General features: G+C 35.8%; 1 protein-coding gene across 3 annotated transcripts; it reads left to right on the plus strand.

Annotated features, from left to right (window-relative positions):
• Positions 1 to 2987: 2987 nt before the first annotated feature.
• Positions 2988 to 25253, plus strand: pou2f3 (POU class 2 homeobox 3). Of its 3 annotated transcripts, XM_061739176.1 has the most exons (14): positions 2988 to 3117; positions 3389 to 3445; positions 9314 to 9342; positions 11221 to 11280; positions 11832 to 11933; positions 13717 to 13822; positions 14121 to 14209; positions 17906 to 18082; positions 19404 to 19545; positions 20512 to 20645; positions 21535 to 21699; positions 23217 to 23253; positions 23471 to 23582; positions 24921 to 25253. In XM_061739176.1, exons 2-14 carry the CDS (start codon positions 3397 to 3399, stop codon positions 24958 to 24960), a joined length of 1242 nt encoding a protein of 413 aa, XP_061595160.1. In that variant the 5' UTR covers positions 2988 to 3117; positions 3389 to 3396; the 3' UTR covers positions 24961 to 25253. The 3 variants fall into 3 exon arrangements, with proteins under 3 accessions (XP_061595160.1, XP_061595161.1, XP_061595162.1); XM_061739177.1 differs by lacking the exon at positions 11221 to 11280; XM_061739178.1 differs by lacking the exons at positions 11221 to 11280; positions 11832 to 11933.
• Positions 25254 to 26504: the final 1251 nt, after the last annotated feature.

Genomic DNA, 26504 nt, shown 5'->3' on the forward strand with positions numbered 1-26504 from the left:
TCCCAGCGACAGCCAATCAGGAGCCGCCGTTTCTTCTTCTCTGGTTTTATTCTGTTCTCCTCCACCCGGACGGTCGGAAAGGGTTTATAGAGGATTTACCGCCATCTAGTGCAAAAGTGGCGGGATTACAGAAGAAAACTGCTCAGAGATGCTGTTATAACTATATTCAAATGACCAAAAGAAAACCGTTGTTCATTGATAGAGATCGTTTTTTACATTGACTGCCTTTTAAGACAGTTTATAGAAAAATAAACTGTGAAAATAACGTGCAATATCATTCACTACAACGCGCAATTATGTAAATATCTGTCCGTTATCTATTTTATATACCAGTATTTTTTATTATTATTATTATTGTATATACCAGTACTGTTTATAGTGTGTCATACTCTGATATTATTATTGTATTATTATTATTTCTATTGATGCCTCTTGTTTTGCACTCCTCCTTTGCTGCTGTAAACTGCGAATTTCCCCGCTGTGGGACTAATAAAGGAATATCTTATTTTATCTTATCTTATTAAATACAAGAGTCAATCATTGTTAAATATAACAATGTGTAAATTAATTATTTAAAAAAAGCATTATACATTAGAGCTGTGTGTTTTGCTATTTCGTCATGTTGTCTTTGTATGTTTGTATACTTAGATATACGTATTATATTTATATCATAGTTATATTTATATTATAGTTATATTATATTTATATCATAGTTATATTATATTTATGATAGAGCTTACATCTGGTATTAAACAGGTTATTTTTGTAAAATAATAATAATAATAATAATAATAATACATTTTATTTGTAGAGCACTTTTCATGTATAATCTCAAAGTGCTTACATAAACAAGGGAAAGTCAGGACACATAAAAGACCAGAAGTACAAAAAGCATAAAAAACATAATAAAAACATCTAAGAAAGACCAGGGAAAGCCTTCCTGAACAGGAAAGTTTTAAGCTCCTTTTTGAAAGTGTCCACAGACTGGGGTTGACGTAGGTGTTCAGGGAGGGAGTTCCAGATGTGTGGGGCAGCGGAGCAGAAAGCTCGCTCTCCCATGGAGCAGAGTCGGGTGCGGGCTGATAGAGGAGGTTGATATATATAAAAATGATATATATTTATTTATACAAATTAGTGTATAGTATAAAAAGTAAATACAGGCATAAAATTGATGTTTAGTTGTGGAAAGGGGGTGGGATTAAATAAGTTTATATTCCTCCCACTCCTTTTCGAACATGTAACTGAAATATGTGTTTTGATGTGGGTTTTTTTTTCTTTATGTGGTGGAATGCCCACCTGTATTTGTTTCTCTTATCTTTTCTTCTTGTTTTTTTTTTATACATGTTCGAAATAAATAAAAACGAACGAACGATTATATATTAAAATGCAAATATATGCCTCAGGTTTTACCAAACTTGGTATTAACCATTAATATATATGCAGACAAAAATACAAATAACAAATTAAATATAACAATGTATTAATTTTATGAACCACAGTACCTTAAATTGATTCACAAGAGTTTGGAGAGCTTGTTAGAAAGTAATTGTATACATAAGACTTTTAAATGTATTGCCTTTTATCACATTTGTTTTACCAGTTATTCTGCTGCACGTTTATAAGTTTCCCATTTCTTACTGAGGCTTTCTTCTTTGCCTCTGAAGAAAAAGTTCATATCAATGGCCGAAACGTGCAACCCCCTATCGGAAAAATGCATTCTCCTGAGAGAACAAATTTAAAACTTTTTTTTCTCTAACAATTATATATTTTATGGCTGCCCACTAAATGATGCACTGTTTTTGAACAGGATTACTATATTGTGTGTTAACAATACCGACTAAGTATTAGAGTTGCAAAGAGGAGTTTAGAAGATTTTCCCACTCTTTTGGGTCATTTTGTTGATAGGAGCTTTTGCATTTCAGCCATTGATAAGTTTATCAAACACTATGATTATTTGTAGATTTATTTATATGTTACAAATTGGCAGCATTCGATAAAACCCCAAAATAAAAGGTAAAACACAACACTAAAAAGAAAACATGGTAATGTATCAGAGAACAGGAAATACTTCACAAGACATTTAACATAGACTAAAGTGAAGTAAAAAAACGAAAAAAACTGTATTATGGTTTGACTAATGAAAATGAGAAACTTTAAACATTAAAAACGTGCATTCTCTGAGCAAACAACAAGAAAAAATGACACAGCAACCAGCCTAACATTTACACAAAAGACAGCATCTGTGTTCATGAAAGGGTGCATTGGTACATGTGGCATTGATAAAATACTGGATGTAATGCAGAGGATTTAGAGCATTCAAATAATCTTTTTCATTAAAGGCCCCGCTCATTTTCAGCTATATCACATTGAACATGTATTGCAGCAGTATAGAGTCAAGTCATTAAACTGCCCTCCTCTAAAGTCTAAACTTGCCAATCTCTGAAAACATTTGTTGCATAATGAAACAAAAAATAAAAAAGAAAACTGTAAATTCTTTAACAGGTACTGTTCATGAAAACAATTGTACCAACAGGTCTTCCTCAAACCTTCTCTCCTTTGACATTTGATACATTGTGTTTATTGGATTTTGATTAAACAGGATTCAAATGATTGATAAATTATTTTGGATTGTTTTATTTTTCAAACTTGTTTATTTATTTTTTAGGAACCGGGGTTTCTATCATCCAGCCAGCCAGCATTATTATCTTATTAACATCTCTGCCAGCAGGAATATTACAAACATCCTCTTGTTAGCCACAGCTCTCTGAAGATGACTTTACTCAACCTTCTTGTATGGGCGCGCACACACACACACACACACACACACACACACACACACACACACACACACACACACACACACACACACTGTAGTGCTGTACATTTGCAGTAAGCCCATTGTTGTTTTATGCAAAGAGTCTGCAGCTGGATAGGACACACAGAGACATATGCAAAGCAGCAGGGCAGGGTTTACTGCTGAGGTGAACGCTTCTCCACTTAGGAAAATGCTGATGGCAAGCTGTGGATTCCCAAAACTTTTTATCCCAAAACTTGCTTCCTCCGTGAAAACTCAGATACATAGAGAGAAGCTGGAGCAGCACTAACTGTTAACCTCAGGTAAGTCTCTGCCTTCCAGCTACTAAAATCATAATTATTGCAATCTAAGATAAGAGTTCCCATCCTGTGGATTTACTCCAGATGGGAACAGGTGTCTTGCCTATGAATATTACAAGTAGGAATCACACGGGAGTCCAGAGTTAATGTGGTGGTGTGGTGGGGAGGGCGCATTAGAATACACTCAAGATCATTTTCCTGGGTGACCTGAGTGCTTCATTGTCCTGGAAAAGTTGCAATCCTGTAGGAAAATCAGCTGTATTTATCATTACAGATATTAAGATGAGCGCAGACACGGTGGAGCAGTCAGAAGCTCCAGCTGAACAGGCAGGTAAGGATATTTCACCTTCATCACGGCTGAATCAGAACTACAACACGCAAAAGAGTTCCACAGGTGTGACTCAGGGAAGATGCTTTGTTTATTGTAACACCGTGTTTCTGCAGGAAAAAGTTCCATCCCTAACTTAAAATTTAAAACTTGTATGTTTTATTAACCTCCATTTCTCTAAGAACTTAAATAGGTACATAAACATAGGTGTGAGTCTCATCTTTGGGAATAAGTTATACAAGTTTAAGTTTTTTCTTTTTTTACAATTTTATTGTTTTGTTTTTGTTTTAAATATACTCAAAAAAAAAGAAAAATACAAAAATATTATACTTGATAATTAAACTTAAGTCAGGATTATCAGAAGCGATCTGAATATCTTAAGTGATACAGAATGAGTGTTTTTTAATATGACAATTTGTGGTCTAAATTTTAATGGACCTCGCAACTTTAAGATACAAATTTCTGTCACAGATCAGTGAAATTTAAAGCAGAAAAATGTGTACATTTTGCTGCTGTACTTAAGATTTAAGTAATAAATCATAATTTATGATATGATGCAAATAAAAATTAAAATAAGCAGAGTTTTTTTTTCATAAAGAGCCATATGTGAGCGTGCAAAGCTACTGTGGCACAATGGTCTTTGTGGCAGTTAGTTTCTCTATGAGGATGCACCTGAGGCTGTTTTCACAGAAATACACACTGACACGGGGGTGAAGATGACATCGGCCCACAAAAGTAAAATCAGGAAGCAGCAGCAGAAAAATGTGGAACCTTTTTTTTTTTTAGACAATGGTTTAGTGAAGGAACTGAACAACACTATTATTATTGGAAGTACAAAATTACGTGTTTTTTTTAGTTTGTTTGTTAGAACTGTTGTCTCACAACAGGTGACTGCATCACATGCCGCTTTTGTGTGGAGTCCAAAAACATACATCTTCGGTTGATTGGGGATTCCACATGCCCTTAGGTGTTTGTATGAAAGCTTGTGTGTCTTAGTGTTAGTCTTGTATGGACTGGTCACCAGGTTGCATCCTTTTTTTGGTGTATTACTGTAAAAAGTACATTAAAAAATAAGATGAATAAATGATAAAATGACGTTAAATGCTAAATGTTAAATGCTTTGATACCCTGCGATTTACTGATGACCTGTCCAGGGTTGTGCCTGTAAAGAGCTGGGAAAGGAATAGGAAGAAGCGGGAAAAGATAGTGGATGAAATGGATGAATAGTGCTTAAATATCATTTACAAAGCCACATTCAACACATTGCTCATCTTCATTTTGCTCCTGTGAAACCAGAAACAACCTTATACAAACAAAAGCAAATGTATCTACATGGGGACATGTCATTTGGATGAGCAAACCTAACTAGAAAGCAGTGAACGCTGACATGTTTGTACTTATCTCAGTAAAATCTCCACCTGCACCTGCTCACTTTGTGAAAAACCGCCTCCTAGAAGTTGTGTTTACATACATGTTGGAGGAAGCCTAAACCTCTGCCTGGATAAAGCTACCTCATGGTATTGTGTATAAACAGCATGCCACTTCAGGCCCATTTCATGGAGTATTGTACTGTGCTAAATTGCTATGCAGGTGTGAAGTGATGCTAAAAAAGGAAGAATGCTTTAAAAAAAATACAATTTAACTGTTATTTAGATGTATTTACAAATTGAAAAGTGGGAAAACAGAAGAAAAAAAATCTAAATCAAATCCATAGTTGGTGTGACCAGCCCACACCTTTATAAAAACCATCAAGTCTTCTAGATGGACTTTTACATCATCAAATGGCCTAGCATAAACCACAGCAATAAGGCACAAGGTGGTTGTGTACTGGGAGATTTCCGTGCAAATGTAGGGTGCAGATCTGTGTAGCCAGATGTAACTAGGTTCAAAAAGCTCTACCTCCAACATGGAAGCAAGGCCAAGGCGCCCAACTGTTCACAAAAACACTGGGACTGGGGAGAGCAGGTGCTCTGGACTGATAAATCTAAATTTGGCTGTAGCGGAAAGCAGTTTGTTAACTGAACGGTTGGAGAGCAATGCGATATTGATGGTGGAGGTTTGCCGATGCCTGTATCCAAACAGGGTTGTGTGTTGGGTCAGGATAAATGTTGTCTTCAATGCTGAGAAATACAAGCAGATACGTACCCAGTATGCAATACCACCAGGGAGGTGTGTGCAAATTTATTCTGCAGGACAGTGACCAAAAGCACACACCCGACGTCATTAGGAGCTAACTTTAGAATAAGATTTAAAAAAAGAACAAGGACTCCTTGAAGCGTATAACCCCTACAGAGCCCTGGTCTCAATGCCATCAAGTCTGACTAAGGAGACAGGAGGATTTGAAGCAGCATACCTGTACATAGGCAGTGTGCTGCCACAGGCCGGGACTTGAACCTGCGCCGGCTGCACGACGACTACAGTCTCTGTACACGAGGCACCTGCTCTGAAAGCATTTTTAATTCAAAGCATTTCTTCATACTTGCCTAGGACTTTTGCAAATTTTTTTTGTTTGGCTGTAAGGGCTTAAATATCACCAAATGTATACTAAAGGCTAAAATAATAATAATAATAATAATAATAATAATAATAATAATAATAATAATAATAATAATAATAATGATAATGATAATGATAATGATAATAATAATAATAATAATAATAATAATAATAATAATAAATAAAACAGGCAGGGGGCCAGTCCTTAAACATGGTTTACAATCCATGTTTCTGTCCATAGTTACATGTTGTTCTGGGTTGCTGTTCCTTTGTTGTTGCTGTACAACTTTGTTACCTGAAAACCAGCGTGGGCTCACATAATAATATTTAATAAATATAACTCCATATAATATATATATATATATATATATATATATATACGATTAATTCCTTGTTATATCCTTCAGTCAGTTCAAAGGAATACATTCTTTAAGGCATAATAACAATGTCTTTCAAGAAACTGAGATGTCCTCCTTTTTGGCAAACACTATTGTTCCAAGACATCCCGCTGGATCTGAATGCTTTAGGGTTCACGCTAGCCTGGCCTAATTACCTGGAAATTGGCTGGAATAACGTGATCCTTCCACGTGCTACGTCCGGCCAGAGAAGCCCCACCCCGGTCGGTGAAAAGATGCGGCCTGCTCACTCCTCAGGTTAAGAAAGAGACCTGAGCTCAGTGCAGGGCCCTCCCTGGACTGCCACTTATGTAGAGCACTGGGTGATGAAAATGGAGGGAAAAAAATCGGGGAAAAAAAAGAAAAGGCAGGGTGGTGTCCTGATTGTTAACAGAACAAGATGAGCAATAAATCAGTGTGATAGATTATTACAGACCAAACATATGAAGTCAAATTTCAAACAAATAGGGCCAGAGTTGGCCGATACTCTGCTCTATACTGCAAACTACCATCATCATGTTTTGAATGTCCAGAGAAGACAGTTAAAAGCAGATCAGTGAAAATCATCATATACAGTAATCTACCTGTTGAAAGAGACCTATCTCTAAGGGTTATTGAACAACAGTCAAAAACCAGCATTCTTGTTCATCTAAGTCAGCCCCACATGCCCTGTCTTGTCATAGTAAATACAAACCCAAGCAACATGAAAAGAAACTGTGTGTCTGAGTAACATTTACTAAAACCCAGTAAGTCATGGTTTAATGGAAATTCCCACCCAATTTCAAAAGGAGAACTCTTTCTGACTTGTTTTTAAAAATGTGTTTTCATTCAAACATCATACAGTTTAAAAATAGTTTAAAACAGACCGTGATTAGTAAATACCAACAAGATTGAAGGATAAGATGCAAGAGAGAGAATTATGGAATTATGCAGGTAATAATTACTGATCTTTTTGTCCTTGTTTTAATCGGGACTATTTATTCTTTATTTTTCCTTTTTTCTTTTCTTACTGGTTCTTTGTTGTTACATATATTTTTTTTTTTTGTGTTTTGTGTTTGCTTCTTTTTTGGGTGGAAATGCTAGAAAGCATTTGTTATAGAAAGTGTAAATAATAATAATGTGAAGGTTAAAGGGTAGGCATTTATAAGCTCAGAGCTTCAGCCTATTTCTTATTCAATCCAAATGATTACACGACATGTTATGAATGAGTGTACCATATTGAGCACATGATCGAAATAAATAAATAAATAAAATATTGTGAGCCTGTAACGTTGAAATGAATGAACTATTACGACTGTGGCAGAGAGAAGAGGAAAGTATTTATATGTGGATATATTGATTACATGGTACGTTGGTGGACTTTTATGACAAATGTAGATCAGAGTATTATTTCTGTTAATGCATAATGATTATTCCCAGAGTAGTCCATGGTAATGTCATAGAGCATACTTTGTGTATGCAGCGTTATTATGAAGCGGTTTGCGTTGAGTGTCATTTTCAAAGCCCCGAGATGAACTGAAGGCAGATTACTGAGTCACAAAGGTGGTATCAGTCCAGATTCCCACAGTTTAATGTGCGTTGGGCCCTTTCTCCACTCTAAAAAGCACAATTTTAGGACCAATCGATTTCAGAGCTTTTGTGACTCTGCAACGGTTGCAACCATCGTTTTTGGTGCGTGTGCGTGTGTGTAAACACAGGCTTCCTGCACTCGGGGCTGATTTGCATGTTTTGATCATTTCCATACTGGAACCTTGGCTGTCGGGCTGTCTGCGCTGTGCGGAGGAGAATGAGTGAGGGGGTGGAGAGCTGAGGGAGGAGAGGGTTTTGGTCCCGTGGAGTGGGGTGAGGTAGTGGGGGGGTATAAGTCTATTTGCATTATGTGTTTCCAGCGGCTCACTGCCTCCCTCGCTCACAGTCCAAATGGCCCAATTTGACATTCAAATGAAGCGAGCTTATCGAGAAAAACCTTTGTACTGTCGTCCTCTCTCATCTGTGGCTCCACATATACTCAGCTCCATGTCTTCTTGAAAAGACTGGAAAAGAAATGTATCCCCAGAATTTAATAACCAGTTTCATGATTCATCAACCGACAGCATAGTTAGCCAAATTCCTCTGTGATCCAGTTGATTGCTTGGTCTTTTAGCCAAACCTAAAAGTCATTTACTTTACTGCATCTTAAGACAAGAAAAGGAAGCTAATCCTCACTTTTGAAAAGCCAAAACATTTAAACCAATTATTCAAGTGTAATATAATGCAATAAATAAAGTGCTACAAAAATGACTACATTTAGAGATTTGCATGCGATCAAAACATGTTAGGATAATATTGGGCAAAAAACATAAAAAAAGAACACAATTAAGCACTTAGTTACATGTTTATCATCATTATTTTGTTTAGGAGGTTTTTTCTGAATATGACAAAAAGCATCACAAACACAGCCCTGATACGCTATCAAGATAAAAACTAAACAGTAACTATATCTGTAAAACTACACAGTCCTAACGTCTGTGATGTTAAATAAAAAGATGCCATTATAGTAATGTGGTACTTGTATTTTAATGTTTGTACTTCTTCACTTAATGATTTAGATTTGAAAAGTTCTACTACGGTTTTGGTTAAATATCTTTTAGAGTCATCTTTTGAAGCTTTTACCCAAAAGTTGATTAGAAATGAACAATTTCAATGTTTGAATGGTTTGGTTTGAGGTTCCATGATTAAAACCATGTCAAACTGCGACAAACGGGGGAAGAAAGCTGAATTTAATTAGCAATAAATGTTTGTGAGAGTCAACTGAACCCATTTTAATATTCAATAAGTAAAGAAGAAGTGGCAGAAACATTAAATATAACCATGTAACATTGATCCGTGACACTTGAGATGAAATATTTGAGTGTAATGAATATATAATGTTGTTTTTCATTTGTTCAAAAACAAAACCCCATCCTAAAATGGGAATTTCTTTCTCCTTTTGAACATTCAGAGCGAAACGGCGTTGACTTCAGTCGACAGGTAGGTACCTGATATAATTTCCGCCGCTGAATTTGTCATGAATTTGCCCTCTGTTTTCATGAGGATAACTTGGGTTGTTTTGACACATAGACAGTTTTTCCTGTTTAACTCGCATGCAGTGTGATATTTGTTTCCAGTTCTGCTTGTGACACACATTCACAGCTAACTCAGATCTATTCTGTTAAACAGTATTTTGCATTTCACTAACCTTCACTAAACCTTGACAGAGAGGACCACTGTGTGGAGCATAAAGAGACAGCAAAGACACTATTGAGCCACTAGGACATTGTAACAACTAGGTCACTGTTTGGATGTTAGAGGGGATAGTTCAGTCACCTGGACATCTGGTTGTTTATGAGTTTTATCTAAAGTCAGTCACCCACAGGAGATTAAAGCCTGAAAACCTCCAGTTTGGAGACACCTAAAAAAAAAAACTAACAAGCAATGCATTTATGTGACAAGGATTAGCAGCAAAACATATGTACAGTATGTGGCAGTAGTAGTCACTTAAGAAAGGTCAAACTGAAAAAGTAAAACGCAGTTTAAAAAGTATTTCATTTAGAAAATTGTAATTGCTTCGTCAGATAGCTTTTTCTGGTGTGGAACTGTTGCATCTGCATCTTCTTCAAAGCCTCCTGTTATACATATATATTTCCTGAGATTCCTATATATATATATATAAGTCTTTTAACCTCACAGAACCTGAACCTACACATGTATGTGTGTATATGTGTATTATATGTATACATATATACACATGCATACATATATACATACATTACATTCATACAGGGACTTTTCTTTCAACTCTAGTTTACTAATTTATGAATGATATAAAAAAAGAATTGTATGCAATTGTACAAAAGAAGAATTAATCCAGACTCTACTGTTGTTTCATCTGCTCACTGACAAATTTGCCTTCACAAGGTTTATACTGTAGCTGGCAGACGATAATAATCCTAATAAGTACTTTTAATCACTTAAGTTCCTTGGAAATGTACCTGCTATCTTTTCCAAGGAACTCTTTGGATTCCCCCACAAACGGATTTATACAATGGGAACATGTTTCTGTTTTAAAATTCTGATAAAATTCTGCAGAAATAAGAGGGGAAACTCTCTGTAGCTTCCTTATATGGTCGTGTAATGTATTTGATGGTCGGTAATTTCACATGTGAGTGTATCTACACTTGGTGTCACAGTCAGTATTTAGATGAGCTGGGTGGGTCATGTATGAGTTAAGAGTGAAAAAATTCCAGTTTTATGATGATGATGATGATGAAGTATCAGAGCAACGCTTCAGGCACTTCTGCAGTTTTGGACAACAGAGAAATTCGTTGTGAGTTAGCACATGTTGCTAGGAACAATAGGATTATGTTTTTGGTGTATTAAATATGACAAAAAAACAAACATAAATATCGTAAGGCCATAGGAATGTGAATGTGCTTCAACGTGTGCCAAGTTTTCTAAAGCAATTTGACATTGTGACCACTGTTTCTTTGGAAAAAATAAAAGATCTCTCCCTGGATATTTTGGCAAATATAATTTTTGCCTGAGGTTAACGTTTTTTTTTTGTTTTTTTTTTTCATTAGTTGTGTTTTCAGGAAGTGGCATGGCTTTCAGGGGTTAGTAAGTGGGGGAGTGAGGGGGAAGAATATTTGCATACTGGCTTGCTCAAGGGTAGGGAGAGTCTGTATCACTCTTTGTTTAGTGACCAAACTAGTCCAGGAGCCAGCGATAATTAGTGTGTGTGCTCTATCTCTATATCCAGCACACACACGCATATCTACTCACACATGTTTCCCATCATTTCTGCGTTAAACATTTAACATACTGTAACCAACGGCAAAAGTTCTAAATTAATGGCTCCTTATATGAAAGATTTTCTACAGAAAAGACCCTAACCAAGAGTGTGATCCAAAAGAATACATTTCCAATAAGGTAAATTACATTTCAATTATATTTATTTACACAATTTTTAAAAAAGTCCCAATTATTAGCCCTTTGCCAATTAATAGGCACAAGTTTAGACTTAGAGCTGTCAACAACCTCTTGTGGGACTTTCTAGCTAAAATATCACGTTTCTTGAGGGATCTTACCCCATTCTTCCATGGCAAATTGTTCCAGCAAGTTGGGTAGTTGTTTCCAAGCATAGACATCAACCTTGACCCCCCCTCCACAGATGCTCAATAAGACTGAGATCCAGTCTGGGACAGAGCCAGTCCAGAACCTTAGTTAGAGTCTCCTTCAATAGGTTTTAGACACATTTACAGTAGGTGTATGTTTAAGGTCATGGAAGAGAAGACTCAGCCGTGACCTGAAAGAAGACCGGCATTAGATTTTTTATTATTTTTTTTTACAGTATAATTCCAAATATCAACATAAACCCCATTTTTTCATAATCCTGACCAACGTTCCCTGTCCAGGAAGCAGCACAACAGTCCCATAGAATTATGCTCCCACTTTAAAGCTTCACTGTTTCTACATCTCAGATAAAGACAGAGGACATCAACGATTCACCTCATTCAGCATCTGCGCTGAAGACATGTCACATGACACAGAGCTCTCCAATCCACGGAGGCCAGCTGAGTGGGGTAAGACGTAGTCGGACTCATTCAGTAACACTCCAGCATTTGTCAGAGTTTCACCCATTAATGTCATCGGCTGATCTGATATTCATCATACTTGTTATTATAGTTATTCTCATAATTCCTCCACTATAATAAAATAAAGGATTCAATTACTTGAATAGTTTTCTGAGTAATAAATTGAAAATGAATCAATAACTCAACCAACCTGGCTGATTCACTAAGTAAGAAGACGTTTGTTCTCAAAAGGCCTCCTAGAATAATAATGTTGAGTTTTTATTGGAGCTGGATTAATATGTAAGAAGAAATAAGAAAAGCTTGTAAAACTGCAATAAAGGTAGCCCTGAACTTGCTGTCTCTTTCTAGCCTGAAGCACGGCCTGAGTGATGTGCGATTTACTCCAAATGGGAGCACATTTTGCTACCTTAATTTGTTATTGAACTTCCGTATTAAAACAGATTTGAAACTATAAACCTGAAACCATAAATGTTTACCAAAGTGTAGAAAAAAAAAAGAAAAATCAGGTGATAAGTAGTGTTTTTTTATTGTCATCGAATTGATTTCAGGCTGACTTTTTCCAAACGGAGCAGTCGTTTCCTGCTATTTACCAAATAAGATTTACTTTACTTTAACATCTCTGGGCTACATCTTTCTTTGAAATTGAGTCTCTCTTTATTAGCTTTTATGTTATTATATAAAACCTATGTTATTAACTAGCAGCTGTGGATATACGCTTCTTACATTGTACAATTACATATTTTTGAGTTATTAACGGTTTACGTTTTTAATTTGGGCCAATCCCCTTTAAGCAGCGGTCATCAGGGTGTCATCAAGGGAAACGAGAAACAGCTGGGGTTAATTGAGGCATGTCAGTCACGTCAAAAATAAAAAGAACAACCTCTTTCTATGCAAAGGTTTTACACATTAGGACATCACAAAAAAATAAATCTGATCCTAACTAAGTTTTAACATTAGGTAAATACAACCTTAGTTGAACATATTATACCATGTTATTATCTAAGAGTGATAAAAAAATAGCACATATACATATATATATATATATATATATATATATATATATATATATATATATATATATATATATATATATATATACACACACATACACACAAACACAGGACTGTCTCAGAAAATTAGAATATTGTGATAAAGTCCTTTATTTTCTGTAATGCAAAAAAATCATACATTCTGGATTCATTACAAATCAACTGAAATATTGCAAGCCTTTTATTATTTTAATATGGCTGATCATGGCTTACAGCTTAAGAAAACTCAAATATCCTATCTCAAAAAATTTGAATATTCTGGGAATCTTAATCTCAAACTGTAAGCCATAATCAGCAATATTAAAATAATAAAAGGCTTGTAATATTTCAGTTGATTTGTAATGAATCCAGAATGTAAGACATTTTTGTTTTTTTAATTGCATTACAGAAAATATAGAACTTTATCACAATATTCAAATTTTCTGAGACAGTCCTGTGTGTATATATATATATATATATACACACACACACACAAACATATACATTGCATGTTGATATTGATTTATTTGTTGGCATGGCATGACAATACACTTTGTGTTACAGCATGATTTTGACCTGCTCTTACGCTGTTTGAGAAAACATGGCTTATTAAAACCATAAAACAATATCAAATCTGATCACTTGCATTTATATTTTGAATAATTTAAGAAAATGACGTGAAGTCTCCCCATACAGGTGAGTGTGTACTTATTTTGTTGTCGTGTTTCTTGTGTTGCCCCCAGGAGCTCACGTCCCTCCACCCCATGCAGCAGCTGGTTCTGATGCCGCCTGCTCACCTGTCGTCTCCCTCCCCCTTCCTGCTCTCCCAGACTCCCTCCAGCCACCAAGGTGCAGTCTCAGGAAACTTCCAGGCAAATCAGCACAGATGCAAACTGAAACCTCTAGTGAATAGTTGGAGGACGAGGAGTGAAGTCCACCATGATTTAACCAGATATTTCAGGATGTCTTTAAAGAGAGCTGTTCTACCTTGTTTGCTTTTCTCTGAAACCAAGAACGGGAATTTTTACACACCGCATCTATTTATTTTTGAGCAACAGCTCAATCGAAATGCCGTAATTTCTGGCTCTGTGCAGCATTTATCTTTATCTTTATCTAGTTATTAAAATCCTTCTGTTTTACTTGGCAGCTCTTCTGCAGCAGAACCTGCTGTCTCTTCCTAGCCAGAGTCAGACTAGTCTTCTTCAGCATCAAGCTGGACTCGCTCTTGCTCCACAGGTAAGTTTACACTTTTTACCCTATTACCCAGAGGTGGGTAGTAACGAGTTACATTTACTCCGTTACATTTACTTGAGTACGTTTTGGGAAATTTTGTACTTTTAGGAGTAGTTTTGAATCACTATACTTTTTACTTTTACTTGAGTAGATTTGTGAAGAAGAAACTGTTACTCTTACTCTGCTACATTAGGCTACGTTGAGCTGTTACTTTTCTTTTATCCCTATTATCCGCGTACGCGTCAATCTCATGACATCACTGAGTGATTCTTTGGGAAAAATGTTTGTTTTTGCATGTTTTGTCACATTTACACAGACTCAAACACACACAGAGTTTCTATGAGTTCATGGGCTTGTTCTAGTTCTGCCTGGTTAAAAAAGAAAAGTACAAAGGCTTGAAATTTTGTGCAACTTGTGCTTAATTTATTTATTTATTTTTTTATTTACTTAAATTTACTTTAAGATTATTTTAATTTCAGCTATTTTTTATTTTTTATTTATTTTATTATTTTATTGATTTAATTTGCCTGAAGATGATTATTTTGTACTTTTGTCTGTTTGAATGGTTGAGTTAAAAAAATAAATCAGACGTTACTCAACAGTTACTCAGTACTTGAGTAGTTTTTTCACCAAGTACCTTTTTACTTTTACTCAAGCAGTTATTTGGATGACTACTTTTTACTTCTACTTGAGTCATATTATTCTGAAGTAACAGTACTTTTACTTCAGTACAATTTTTGGCTACTCTACCCACCTCTGCTATTAGCACATCAGGGCAAAGTATGAGTGACTCAAAGCAGGAGACTGAGAGGTTAAAAAAGTATTCTCCTGCATTCACGCTTCATGAATTTGAAGTCCAAATATAGAAAGCTTAAATTAGGTTTACTTTAGGTTTTATGAAAGAATATAAAATATATGGAAGAATTATATATAAAAGAAATATGAAATAAGACTGTTTCTTTATGAAACACACATATGCTCTAAACAGCCCATGTGTGTTTCATAATAATACAGAGCCTTATTTTATTGCATATTCTCTTCCATATGTATTCTTTCATATAGACTGTATATCATTCTTACATTTATTTCTATTCTTATATTGTTTCAAAAGTGGTTGGTGATGGTTTTGGAGACATTGGGCAAAAAGGTATAGATTTATAAACTGAGCATCTGTTGGGATGCAACTTTATTTATCATTAATATGGAATGGACCACACACTACCCCACCTTACAGTCCAACTGTGAATGAAAAACATAACGAGAAAAAGGTCCATTCACGCACAGTACACACCAGAATAGTAATATAAGTAATGTAATTTCAAATGTGCATAATCATCCCTGTGAAGAAAAGGTGAATAATTGTATTCATGGTAACCTTAGGGAATCCATAAATCTCATAACTTTTACTATGCAATGGCAGGATCAATTTTATAGTAGAATTCCTTGCATCCTATATTTCACTTGCACCGTTATACTACAACAACATTATTTTTTATTTTTATCATGATGGGTTCAGAACAATTCCACCAAAGCTACACAAAACGGTATATAAATATACTCAAGTGGAGTGTCCATTCTTGTATATTAGTGTATTGAAAAGGCGGTTAAGATCTTTATTTTAACTGTAGGTCATGTGACCACTGGAAAATGATAACCCCTTGTGAGCATAAAAAAGATGTATAGATACATAAACTCTGCTACTGTACAATCTGTAATAGTGTTTTATTACTACTTACTTACAACTAACTTATCTGTAAAGGAAAAATTATACAAAACCTGTTGAGGGGTTTATATGGAGTAATCATTTTTCTAAATACTAAGTTCCAACAAAGCTGATTATAATGTGGGAAATAATGTAAACATTAAACGATAACATTTTAAGCTCATATATGGCAAAAATTCAAAGGGGTCCCTACAACCAATTAATCTATTTTATATAGTATTTAATCTGACACTAATGCAAAATGTGGAAGAAAAACTTTTTTTTTTTTTTAAATAGTGCACATTTGTATTGTTTAAAAATAGAACATAAACACACCTGGCACACAATTATTTCCATCCAGGCAGCTTAGTAGCACATTTTGTAAGTTTCTTGCCAATTAGTCGTATAGCTTGACAGTTTTACTCGTCACAGCTTTGACTTGATAACTGAAGAACAACTTTTGTCCAAGATAGCTTTTTTATTTTTTTATTTCCAGCCAGGTAGCTGAGTAGACAAGTTGCTTCCAGCTGTCTTTACTGTGACACTCAACATTAGCAGGCAGACTGACCAGCTGAGATAAATTAGATATGTGTTAATATCTGCACTACTTACCACTTTCTCGATGCCTTTTTGGCTCCTCCTGGTTTTTTTCTTTCGTTTCTCACTGCCAGATGGAGAGCTTTTGTTCATTTTGATAGAAATTGTTTGTTTTTAAAGTAAGAAGCAGCAAGAGTGAGAGTTAGGCGGGGCCCCTCTAGTTCTCCACAGGCCGACCACTGTCACTGCTCTGTTACGGTTCAAGGTGGGTCGGCTCTGGGGTGCCCCCTTCTGGTCCCCCTGCGTTTTCCTGGTTATGTTGGCAAGCACCCTCTGATTATACTAGCAGTTTCCAAGCATTCATTTTTCATTCATTCATTCATTCATTCATTCATTCATTCATTCATTCATTCATTCATTCATTCATTCATTCATTCATTTTCATTTACACTTTGAGAACCAATGGTTTAGAGCAGTGGTTCCCAACCTTTTTTCAATGGAGCCCCCCCTTACTTGTGTCTAAGACCAGCCGGGCCCCCCGACCCGTACGTACTGGCACCAAAAGAGTAAAGTGATTCGTTACAAATCTTTAATTGAAAAAATGAACATTAATTATGTTTTTTTGATACATTTCTCTTTTGTTTACCCTGTACTTTGTTTTTCTCACCTTCCTTTTGTGTCACCAAAGTATAAAATACACACAAAAAATAATTGCAAGGACATAAAAATATTTCTGAAAATGTCTCTTTTAATATGAGAGCAACATTTTTTTAAACATTTTTCCTTTAACAACCTGTCAGAGTAGTAGTATGATTAAATGTTGAATAATTATATAATAAAACGTTTTTAAGTTTTTATCCTAATAAATAACTTAGTATTTTAAAATGACCAAAATATATTTTCAAGTGGGTTTATACAGACTTGGATTACTGTATTCCATTAGGTGTGTTATTATGATGTTTTATTTATTTAACATGTGTAAATATAATTTTTACAACTGCATATCCTCAAAGCAGACAAAGTTTCACGCCTCCCCAGAGATCTCTGGACCCCAGGTTGGGAGACACTGGTTTAGAGAATAAGAAAGCTTCTAGTGAGTTGACAGATCTGTCATGGTGTTTGACAAGTCAAGTCCTTTTTTTTAATGTCCTCTTATTTTGAATACGTTTGTGCTGTTCATACATACTACAGTACAGTTTATGTATGAGCACAGTTTTACTCATACATAAACAAATGAGTCCTCGAAGAGCAGGCTGCAATGGTACAGCACAGCTGTCACTGTAGCAGGAAACAGAAAGATTGAGGCAAAAATTCAAATTAAACTGGAAATCTTAGCAACGAGTTCCCACGAGCCCTGCAAATACATCACGTTTGACTTGGAAACTTTTTAAATCTATTCTACGATACCTGAAGCTAAAGATTTCTCTCCATCTCCCCCCTCTTATGCCCCTCTGATCCAGGCCATGAGTCGTTCCGGTCTGGCAGGACCATCTTTAGAAAACCACATGGACATGTCCCATCTGCAAATGCCCAAACACCTGTCCGTACAAACACAGGAAGAACCGAGTGACCTGGAGGAGCTGGAACAGTTTGCCAAAGCCTTCAAACAGAGACGCATCAAACTGGGCTTCACTCAGGTAACTGAGAAGAAAAACACTTAATGTTTCCCCTTAAAGAGCCTGACAACCTATTTGATGATGATTTTAACAGTGTTTTAATCCCACACATTTCACATGGCCTTTTCACAGTTTATCATGGGGGGGTGTCATTGCTTAAATTGGATTAAACTGGAACAGCTGTTGAAGGATTACTGTACATAAGTCAGGTTTTAGAAACGGGAAATCAGATGAAAGCAGACCGGTGGCAAGTTGCAATATTTCTAATGTATGAAATGTGCATGAGTGTGTTATTGTTCCTTAAACCAAAGCAAAAGAAAATCTACATATGTTTTTTGGTGAACCAACTGTCCCACATTTGCCAAATGTTATAGTAAGAGAGAGAAAGGAAAAAATTAATAATGGGAATGATTAACGTGATACTTTATTGCATTCTCTGTACTCATCGTGCAGTTGTTCTGTTCACTCTGGGATCATTGTGCGTGATCACCATCAGCTTTTCTTCTCAATGAGGTTGTTTACATACATGTAAGGTCACCATGCTCCTACATCTCAATCATTTTTTAAGTGAGCCCTGTATAACAATATCTGATCAGTTCCAATAAATATGAATCATCCTTTCAATATTGCTAATTTTATCTTGTACAAATATCACATACATATTGCTTTGCTGATTATTCTCAAATGTATGTATCATTAAAGCAGTTGCACCACTTATTGTATGCATCAATGATATTAAAGCCTCGATGGGCTTTAACTTTTAAAATTTGAATGACAAAAACACTCAAGTGATGCTTTATTTGATTTGATCCCAGCGGCTACTATGAGTCTCTCCCCACTGACCTGGCCCCATTGGTGCTGCATGTAAGGCCAAGGTCACAAATCAGAGGCCAAGAGATGGACAGTAATTTAAAACTGTGCCATCAAATTCCTACTGTTTCGAGGTCTAGTTTTTGGATTTTTTTTTTTTTTCATTTTTCTCATAGTTGGTAAAAGTCAAACCCATTCTTTCAAGGCAGCATTTTGAGTCAATAATCCATCCCTTCATAACGGCACTGAAAAGAGAGACGTATTTACAATGTCTAGGCTCTGAGGCCATAAGATGTCCAACACAAAAAAAATAAAAAATCAAGTATCAAGGCAGCAAGTGTGGAAATTCCAGTGATGTATGATGTCATCAGTGTACTTAAATATAAAAAGATGTGATGATCAGGAGTAGAGTAGTAGAAATGTTATAAGAATTTACCATCTGAATACGCTAGGATGTTGCTTCTATTCTGACTGGTGCATCAGTGTGTGATTGTTTACATGCAGTATGTTCTGTGTTGATGTTCCATCACAGGGAGATGTGGGCCTCGCGATGGGAAAACTGTATGGGAATGATTTCAGTCAGACCACAATCTCTCGGTTTGAGGCTCTAAACCTGAGCTTCAAAAACATGTGCAAGCTCAAACCTCTGCTGGAGAAATGGTTGAGTGATGCAGGTACAGCTCAGTGATCAGTATTGTTATTGTTACCTACCTACCTACCTACCTACCTACCTACCTACATACAGGACTGTCTCAGAAAATGAGAATATTGTGATCAAGTTTTTTATTTTCTGTAATGCAATTATAAAAACAAAAATGTCATACATTCTGGATTCATTACAAATCAGCTGAAATATTGCAAGCCTTTTATTATTTTAATATTGCTGATTATGGCTCACAGTTTAGGATTAAGATTCCCGGAATATTCTAATTTTTTGAGATAGGATATTTGAGTTTTCTTAAGCTGTAAGCCATGATCAGCAATATTAAAATAATAAAAAAAAGGCTTGCAATATTTCAGTTGATTTGTAATGAATCTAGAATGTATGACATTTTAGCATTACAGAAAATAAAGGACTTTATCACAATATTCTAATTTTCTGAGACAGTCCTGTACCTATCTACCTATCTATCTATCTGGATCATTGCCAGTAATGATGTTGTACTTGTCTTTACATCAGAGAACTCGCCCTCTGACATCTGTCCACATACAGGACTGTCTCAGAAAATTAGAATATTGTGATGAAGTCCTTTTTTTTCTGTAATGCAAAAATGTCATACATTCTGGATTCATTACAAATCAACTGAAATATTGCAAGCCTTTTATTATTTTAATATTGCTGATCATGGCTTACAGCTTAAGAAAACTCAAATCCGATATAAAAAAATTTGAATATTCTGGGAATCTTAATCTTAAACTGTAAGCCATAATCAGCAATATTAAAATAATAAAAGGCTTGCAATATTTCAGTTGATTTGTAATGAATCCAGAATGTATGACATTTTTGTTTTTTTAATTGCATTACAGAAAATAAAGGACTTTATCACAATATTCTAATTTTCTGAGACAGTCCTGTACCTATCTACCTATCTATCTATCTGGATCATTGCCAGTAATCATGTTGTACTTCTTTACATCAGAGAACTCGCCCTCTGACACGATGAGCACTTCCACCTCTCTGCCACCCCTGATGGAGGGCTACGGACGCAAACGAAAAAAGAGAACAAGCATTGAAACAAACATTAAGCTGACTTTGGAGAAACGTTTCATGGATGTAAGTTCAAGATGGATTCTTTTTTTAAAACCACTTTTAACTGATGGCATGCTGCACAATTAGTTGTGTGTGAACAGTTGTTAGTTGCAGAAATGTCTTCTGTGTTACTAGCTGATGTTTGAAGTACACAAATCTTGAATATAAAAATAAAAAATACACATAATAATCAAAATGGATAATATCTTCATTATAAGCATACTAAAAACTTGTAATGAATATAATATTAATGGCAAATTATTTTGTGTCAATTGTGTCACTGATAAAGCGCAAAAAAATATTTAAATTGAATACATTTGTTATGTTTACAACTTAATGGTAGTTAAACTATCTGCTGCTATTAAATACATCTAGAGAATTATGTATTTCCCAGAAAGAACAATAATTATTACACTGCTGCTTTTACATTTTATTTTGTGTAATTTGTTTGGATATTTTAAAGTCATTTGCTTGTCCATGATTTTAATCCATTACAAACCCTCTATGTAGCAACTAGTAACCCCAGTATTACCAGGGGCAGTATTTCAAAAAGAAAAATTGTGTAAGTGCATGAGACGCAATAAAGTGCGCCTCTAGTGGTATAAAGTGGTATTATAAGATGTGCCGTCTCATCCCCACTAATAACTACGGTATTATCAGTGGATGTGGTCAGCATTGGTATAACTGTATACAGTGGCTTTAGATATTTAAATCCAATCGAACATATCTGCATAGCGTCAATTAGCAACAAATAATCTGAGTGTTCTTTGAAGAGAATTAAGATCCTACCTGCAATATTACAACATGTGGTTTTTGTTTAAGTGTTGGCATAATAAGACCATTTGACAGCCTACCTTGCTTAATGCATACTACCCTCAGGAGAGAAATTAAATGTCATATTTTTGGATTTTAGAACCCCAAGCCCAACTCAGAGGAGATAACCCTCATCTCAGAGCAGCTGGCCATGGAGAAGGAGGTGGTCCGAGTCTGGTTCTGCAATCGGCGTCAGAAAGAGAAGAGGATTTACTGTCCCGTGGCTACTTTACCCATCAAATCTCACAGCTACAACTCCAGAATGGTTAGCTGTCTAATGTATTACTTTATTTAACGCAGAAACACCCTGGACAGTAGTGATATTTTCAAGAGAAATGCCAGACTAAGATGCAACTATTTCTTCCATAAAAGTAATTTAACTGTCATATAATAGTCATTTTCAAACCATATTTATGATGGTCATTCAACTCAAGAAAAAAGTCTAAACATTCCTGCATATCTCTATTATGCCCATTACCATCTCAACATTTTAAATGATTAAATATATTTTGATTGATTGATTGATTGAATTGTTTATTTCGAACACATAGGAAAAAAATATAAAATTTTAAAACAAATTCAAAACATACAGAAAAAAAGCAACAACAAAAACGTAATACAAACAGGAAAAAAAAAAAAACGGTGTCCGAAAAGGAGCAGGTAGAAGTAAAACTTATTTAATCCTGCCCCTTTGTTACCTCTATTATAAATTAAACATAAATATTAATAATAAATAGCTGCTAATTTACCTATTAGGCTACAGATTTTCCCATTGGTTGTGACTTTGCACCTAACCAGCTAACAAACACAATCTTTCCTTCACAAAGCTCCTCCTTAATCAAAGTTTTTGGGATCCAGCTACTTGCGCAAGGTTATTGTTTTACAATCCTGCATATAGTTTAAGTACAGAACCTGAAGTGTGTTAACAGGTAATTTCTAGGGCTCTACTGTGTGCTCACAGAACCCCACTTTGTCCCAGCCACTCCCAGTACTGGTCCAGAGCTGGGATGAATTGTACTGGAAGGGCATCTGATGTAAAAACACATGTGTGGAACAGCTGATCTGTGCCAAGAAAGAAAATTGAAATATCATGTACAGACATAGACAGATGTTTCTAACTGAATCTGTGCTCCAGTGTGCTTTTACATTCTGTATAATGAAGGGATATGTGAATATGGATACATTCAGAGATTCATACAAGCAAAATGCTGTTTTATATACAAATCTACTATAAGTAGCCACTAGATGGCAGTCAAGGACCATCACTGTAGTTTAACATGAATAATAAGGTAAAGAGAGCCACGAATATTGCAGTACATGAATAGCAGTAGATTGATCATCAGTCATTATCACGTTACAAATTCACAAAGGCACTCTAGCAAGTAAAAAAGGGTTATGCAGAATACCATCAAGAAGCCCCTCCCAAACTCTTTCCAATATGTGCACCACAGAAATCCCTGCAAGCCCAACATCCTTTATATGTTGCAAACAAAGTTACAGAAAATAGGATGAATAACATAAACACTTAAGGTATATAATAAATGAGAGTAATTCAGTGATGTGCATGCAAACAGATTCATGCTGACTAGAGTACACCTGAGTCGTGTTGGAGCAAAAGTCACTAAGTCCATGGGAGTGACGTAAGATACCCAAATCCAGGTGAAAGGTTTCTAGAAATAAACAAATACGATTAATCTCTGGAAAAGTATTTCCTCTTTAAATGTTTGTTTTATGAAGCAAATGTATTATATGGCACTAAAATCCCGTGTGAATCTGTTCCAGGCATCAGCATCCAGGCCCTACAGCCCTCTGGCCTCAGGTACAGCCAAGTTCTTCCTACTCATTGATTATATTCCTTTTATTGATAACCTAATGAAGGTTGATTCATGTTTTTCTGGTTGTTAGTGTGTAATTATAGGGTATCATTTACATATTTGCATACCAAAATGTTACATTAATCAAACATAAGTATTTTTTTTAATGATTCTATGTGAGATTCTGCATATTTAGCATTGTTTTAACCCTTTTTCTTCCAGTTTCAACAAATTCCTCTCCAAACAGCACGAGTCGTGAACCTTCTCCCAACAGTCTATCTGCAGCCTCGGCCTCTCTGACCTCTCAGGTCAACCCAGCTTACAGCGCACCAGGGTAAGAAACATCCCTGACAAGTACAAGATCTGCTCTCACACATGTTAACAGCAAAACATGAAGCCTCCTAGCTGTGAAAAGCCAGGTTCATCCATTTAGATAAACATCTTATTCAGGTGCTGGAAACATTTCATGGTCAAGGAAGATATAAACATAATTTCCTAACAATCAGTTGCAACCATAACTTAACATTGGTTGTGTGCTCCCATGGTGTTGCACATGCTTGACTGAAGAGAAGAACATGGGATGTTCAGGCGTTTGGATGTTGTACCCATGAATGAACCAGACTTGTGAAGGTCCACACTTCTTTTCCTGATGTCTTGGTTGATTTCTTTTGATTTTCCACATTAAGTCACGCAACAATACCCTTCTGTTTGAAGTTGTGCTTTCAGTTGAATTCAGTACTCGAGTTGAGGGGGGATGAGATCCCCCCTGAAATAAAAACGCTCAAAATCACCCCCCCTTTCCATCCCTTATGTCATTTCATCAATGAATGTGGTTTTACTGCTATTTCAACATTTAGAGTCATCACCAGAAAAATAACTTATTTGACAATTTTGACCTGTTTCAAGTAAATTTTCACTTGAAATAAGTAGGAAAATCTGCCAGTGGGACAAGATTTATCTTCTCATTACAAGCAAAAAAATCTTGTTCCACTGGCAGATTTTTCTACCTATTTCAAGTGAAAATCTACTTGAAACAGGTGAAAATTGTTGTTTTTTCCAGTGATGAGTCTTGTTTTAAGTGTAATGAGATTTTTTTTTACTAAAATGAGACATTTTAACTAGAAATAAGACACATATTCTTGTTAAGATTTAGAGTTTTTGTAGTGATCCATTTTACTTATCATGTGAAGGACAGAGTCATATTGATAAGTTCAGAAAACTGTTTTTTATTGTTGTGTTTTGATGTATTTGATGTAAGCCCAGGTGATATTTAAAGCTTACAGAAGGCTGCATTTAACTGCTGCTATGTCATTCCTGCAGTATTTCTGCAGGTGTTTTGGTCAGTGCTATTATTTGTAATATATTATATTATTTGTAATCAGCACAAATTATCTGTTCCCATATGATAAAATCCACCATCCCCCTGATTTTTTTTTTAAACTCAAGTACTGGTTGAATTAAATTATGAAAATTCTTCTGACGTTTATAAAATAAAAAGAAAACTGGGAATCATAACTAAGCTACAACGGGGAGACGTTTCCTCCACTGTACTCAGATGTGGAGGAAAATACTGTATGCAAACGTCCTATTGTAACTGTACTCAACGGCAGTATAATTGTCACTTTCTTGTGTCTGAGATGATAATCTGGTGACTCTGCCTTTGGTCTTTCAGGTCCTGGTACCGCTGGAATACTGCTGCATACCCTCACTGAGAAGCATGAACTGTATCATATGAAGTTTTTGAATATTGGTATACGAGCAATGAAGACAGAATAACAATGTCCCTGATCCAAACAGGGTTGCAACTAGGGGCTAAACCCCAGGGGGACACAAAGCTGGACGTGGTAAACCCTGGAAAACAAGCAGAAGAGTGAAACTCACCACCTTTCACAAAACTCAATTCATCATTCATGGAAATCCCATCAGCCTGTTGATTGATTTGAACACGTGTGACTTTTTTTTTTTGAAGATGAAGGATACACACATGAAATCACACACTTTTTTTTTTTAATCAGATAAACTGGTGAGACATCTTGAAGATTTTTTGTCTCCATATTTGGCACTCAAGAGGATTAACTTATAGCCACGTAAAAAGAGAAGGTTCAGGCTTTTTACTTATCTATTCAAATCGCAGGTCATTCACAAACAATTTGGAGCCCATCATTCTACAGTAAGGGAGATTATTCACCATTAGAAAACACTCAATATGTCCATTTTCCTTGGGGCGAAACTCTGCAATGCCAGGAGTAATTTCAATTGGGAGATGTTTGACCATAATACGCAGTGGAAGGGCGATTATGTGGGCTTGTTTTCACACCACAGTACCTCTGTCTATTTATAGCCAAATGTGAGGTCAACTGTCTGACAACTAGAGGTTGGATGAATCTTCAACAGGACAATGACCCTCATCACATAAACAAATCTAAAGCATAACAGCTGAAAAAGAAGAATAAGAATAACATGATGTAATATGTTATGCCCTATTACTCATCTGAGGTTGTCTTTAAGTAATTATATGACTTGTAAAAAACCTTAACAAATGTCTTAAGATATAAAAGCTTAAATTGAGCTTGTGTGGCCTTTAAAGTGGACATTTTGAAGTGTTTGGGTGCATATTCACTAAGACTGTAAAAGTGCTCCTTTGTTCATCTGTAAACTGGGCTTCAAATACCTAAATAACTCCAGTCATCATTTGCTTTTCATTTCCCATTTCAGTTTCAGTAACGTAGCACTAGTTCATTTAAAAAGGTCATATTAGATGGGTTTGTGAGACTGACGGTCATCGTCCTCATTCAGGTTCTGCTGGAGGTCTCTGCTGTTTAAAAAGGTGAAAGGGTTTTTCTCCGACTTCATCTGCACCACTGTGGAAGCCGAGATTCATTTTGTAAATACGTCAAAGGAAAGCAAAACAAACTAAACTGAATAAAATCTTTTTTTTCCCCCTCACTTAATTGCTGAGATCCCAAGATATTTACGCAGCACTAAAGCAGCTCTAAACTCAGATAAAGTTTTTGTTTACCACCTATCAGGTTCTATAGACGAATCCGGCGAAACCCGGAAGTCGAGCGGGCCGCCATTACTGCGGTGGCGGCTCCGCTCCTCCGCTCCAGCCCATAGACATATATACGTATGGATCTATTACTCCGCTCCCTGCCAGGCTCTCTTAATGTATTTGTATCATCGGAAAACTCCTGTCCCGTCACGTGCATTTGTTTTGATAGTGAATGAAGACGGGACGGACTGTCAAAACCACTTT

The sequence above is a fragment of the Cololabis saira genome, chromosome 14 (assembly GCF_033807715.1).
Source record: "Cololabis saira isolate AMF1-May2022 chromosome 14, fColSai1.1, whole genome shotgun sequence".
Lineage (NCBI taxonomy): Eukaryota > Metazoa > Chordata > Actinopteri > Beloniformes > Belonidae > Cololabis > Cololabis saira.

What these genes read in the sequence shown, in the direction of transcription:
- pou2f3 (XM_061739176.1), top strand. Translation starts at nt 3,397, where the DNA reads ATGAGCGCAGACACGGTGGAGCAGTCAGAAGCTCCAGCTGAACAGGCA. An exon ending in AGCTCCAGCTGAACAGGCAG is followed by an intron (nt 3,446 to 9,313) that starts GTAAGGATATTT and finishes TTGAACATTCAG; the next exon opens with AGCGAAACGGCGTTGACTTC. An exon ending in GAAATGGTTGAGTGATGCAG is followed by an intron (nt 19,546 to 20,511) that starts GTACAGCTCAGT and finishes TCTTTACATCAG; the next exon opens with AGAACTCGCCCTCTGACACG.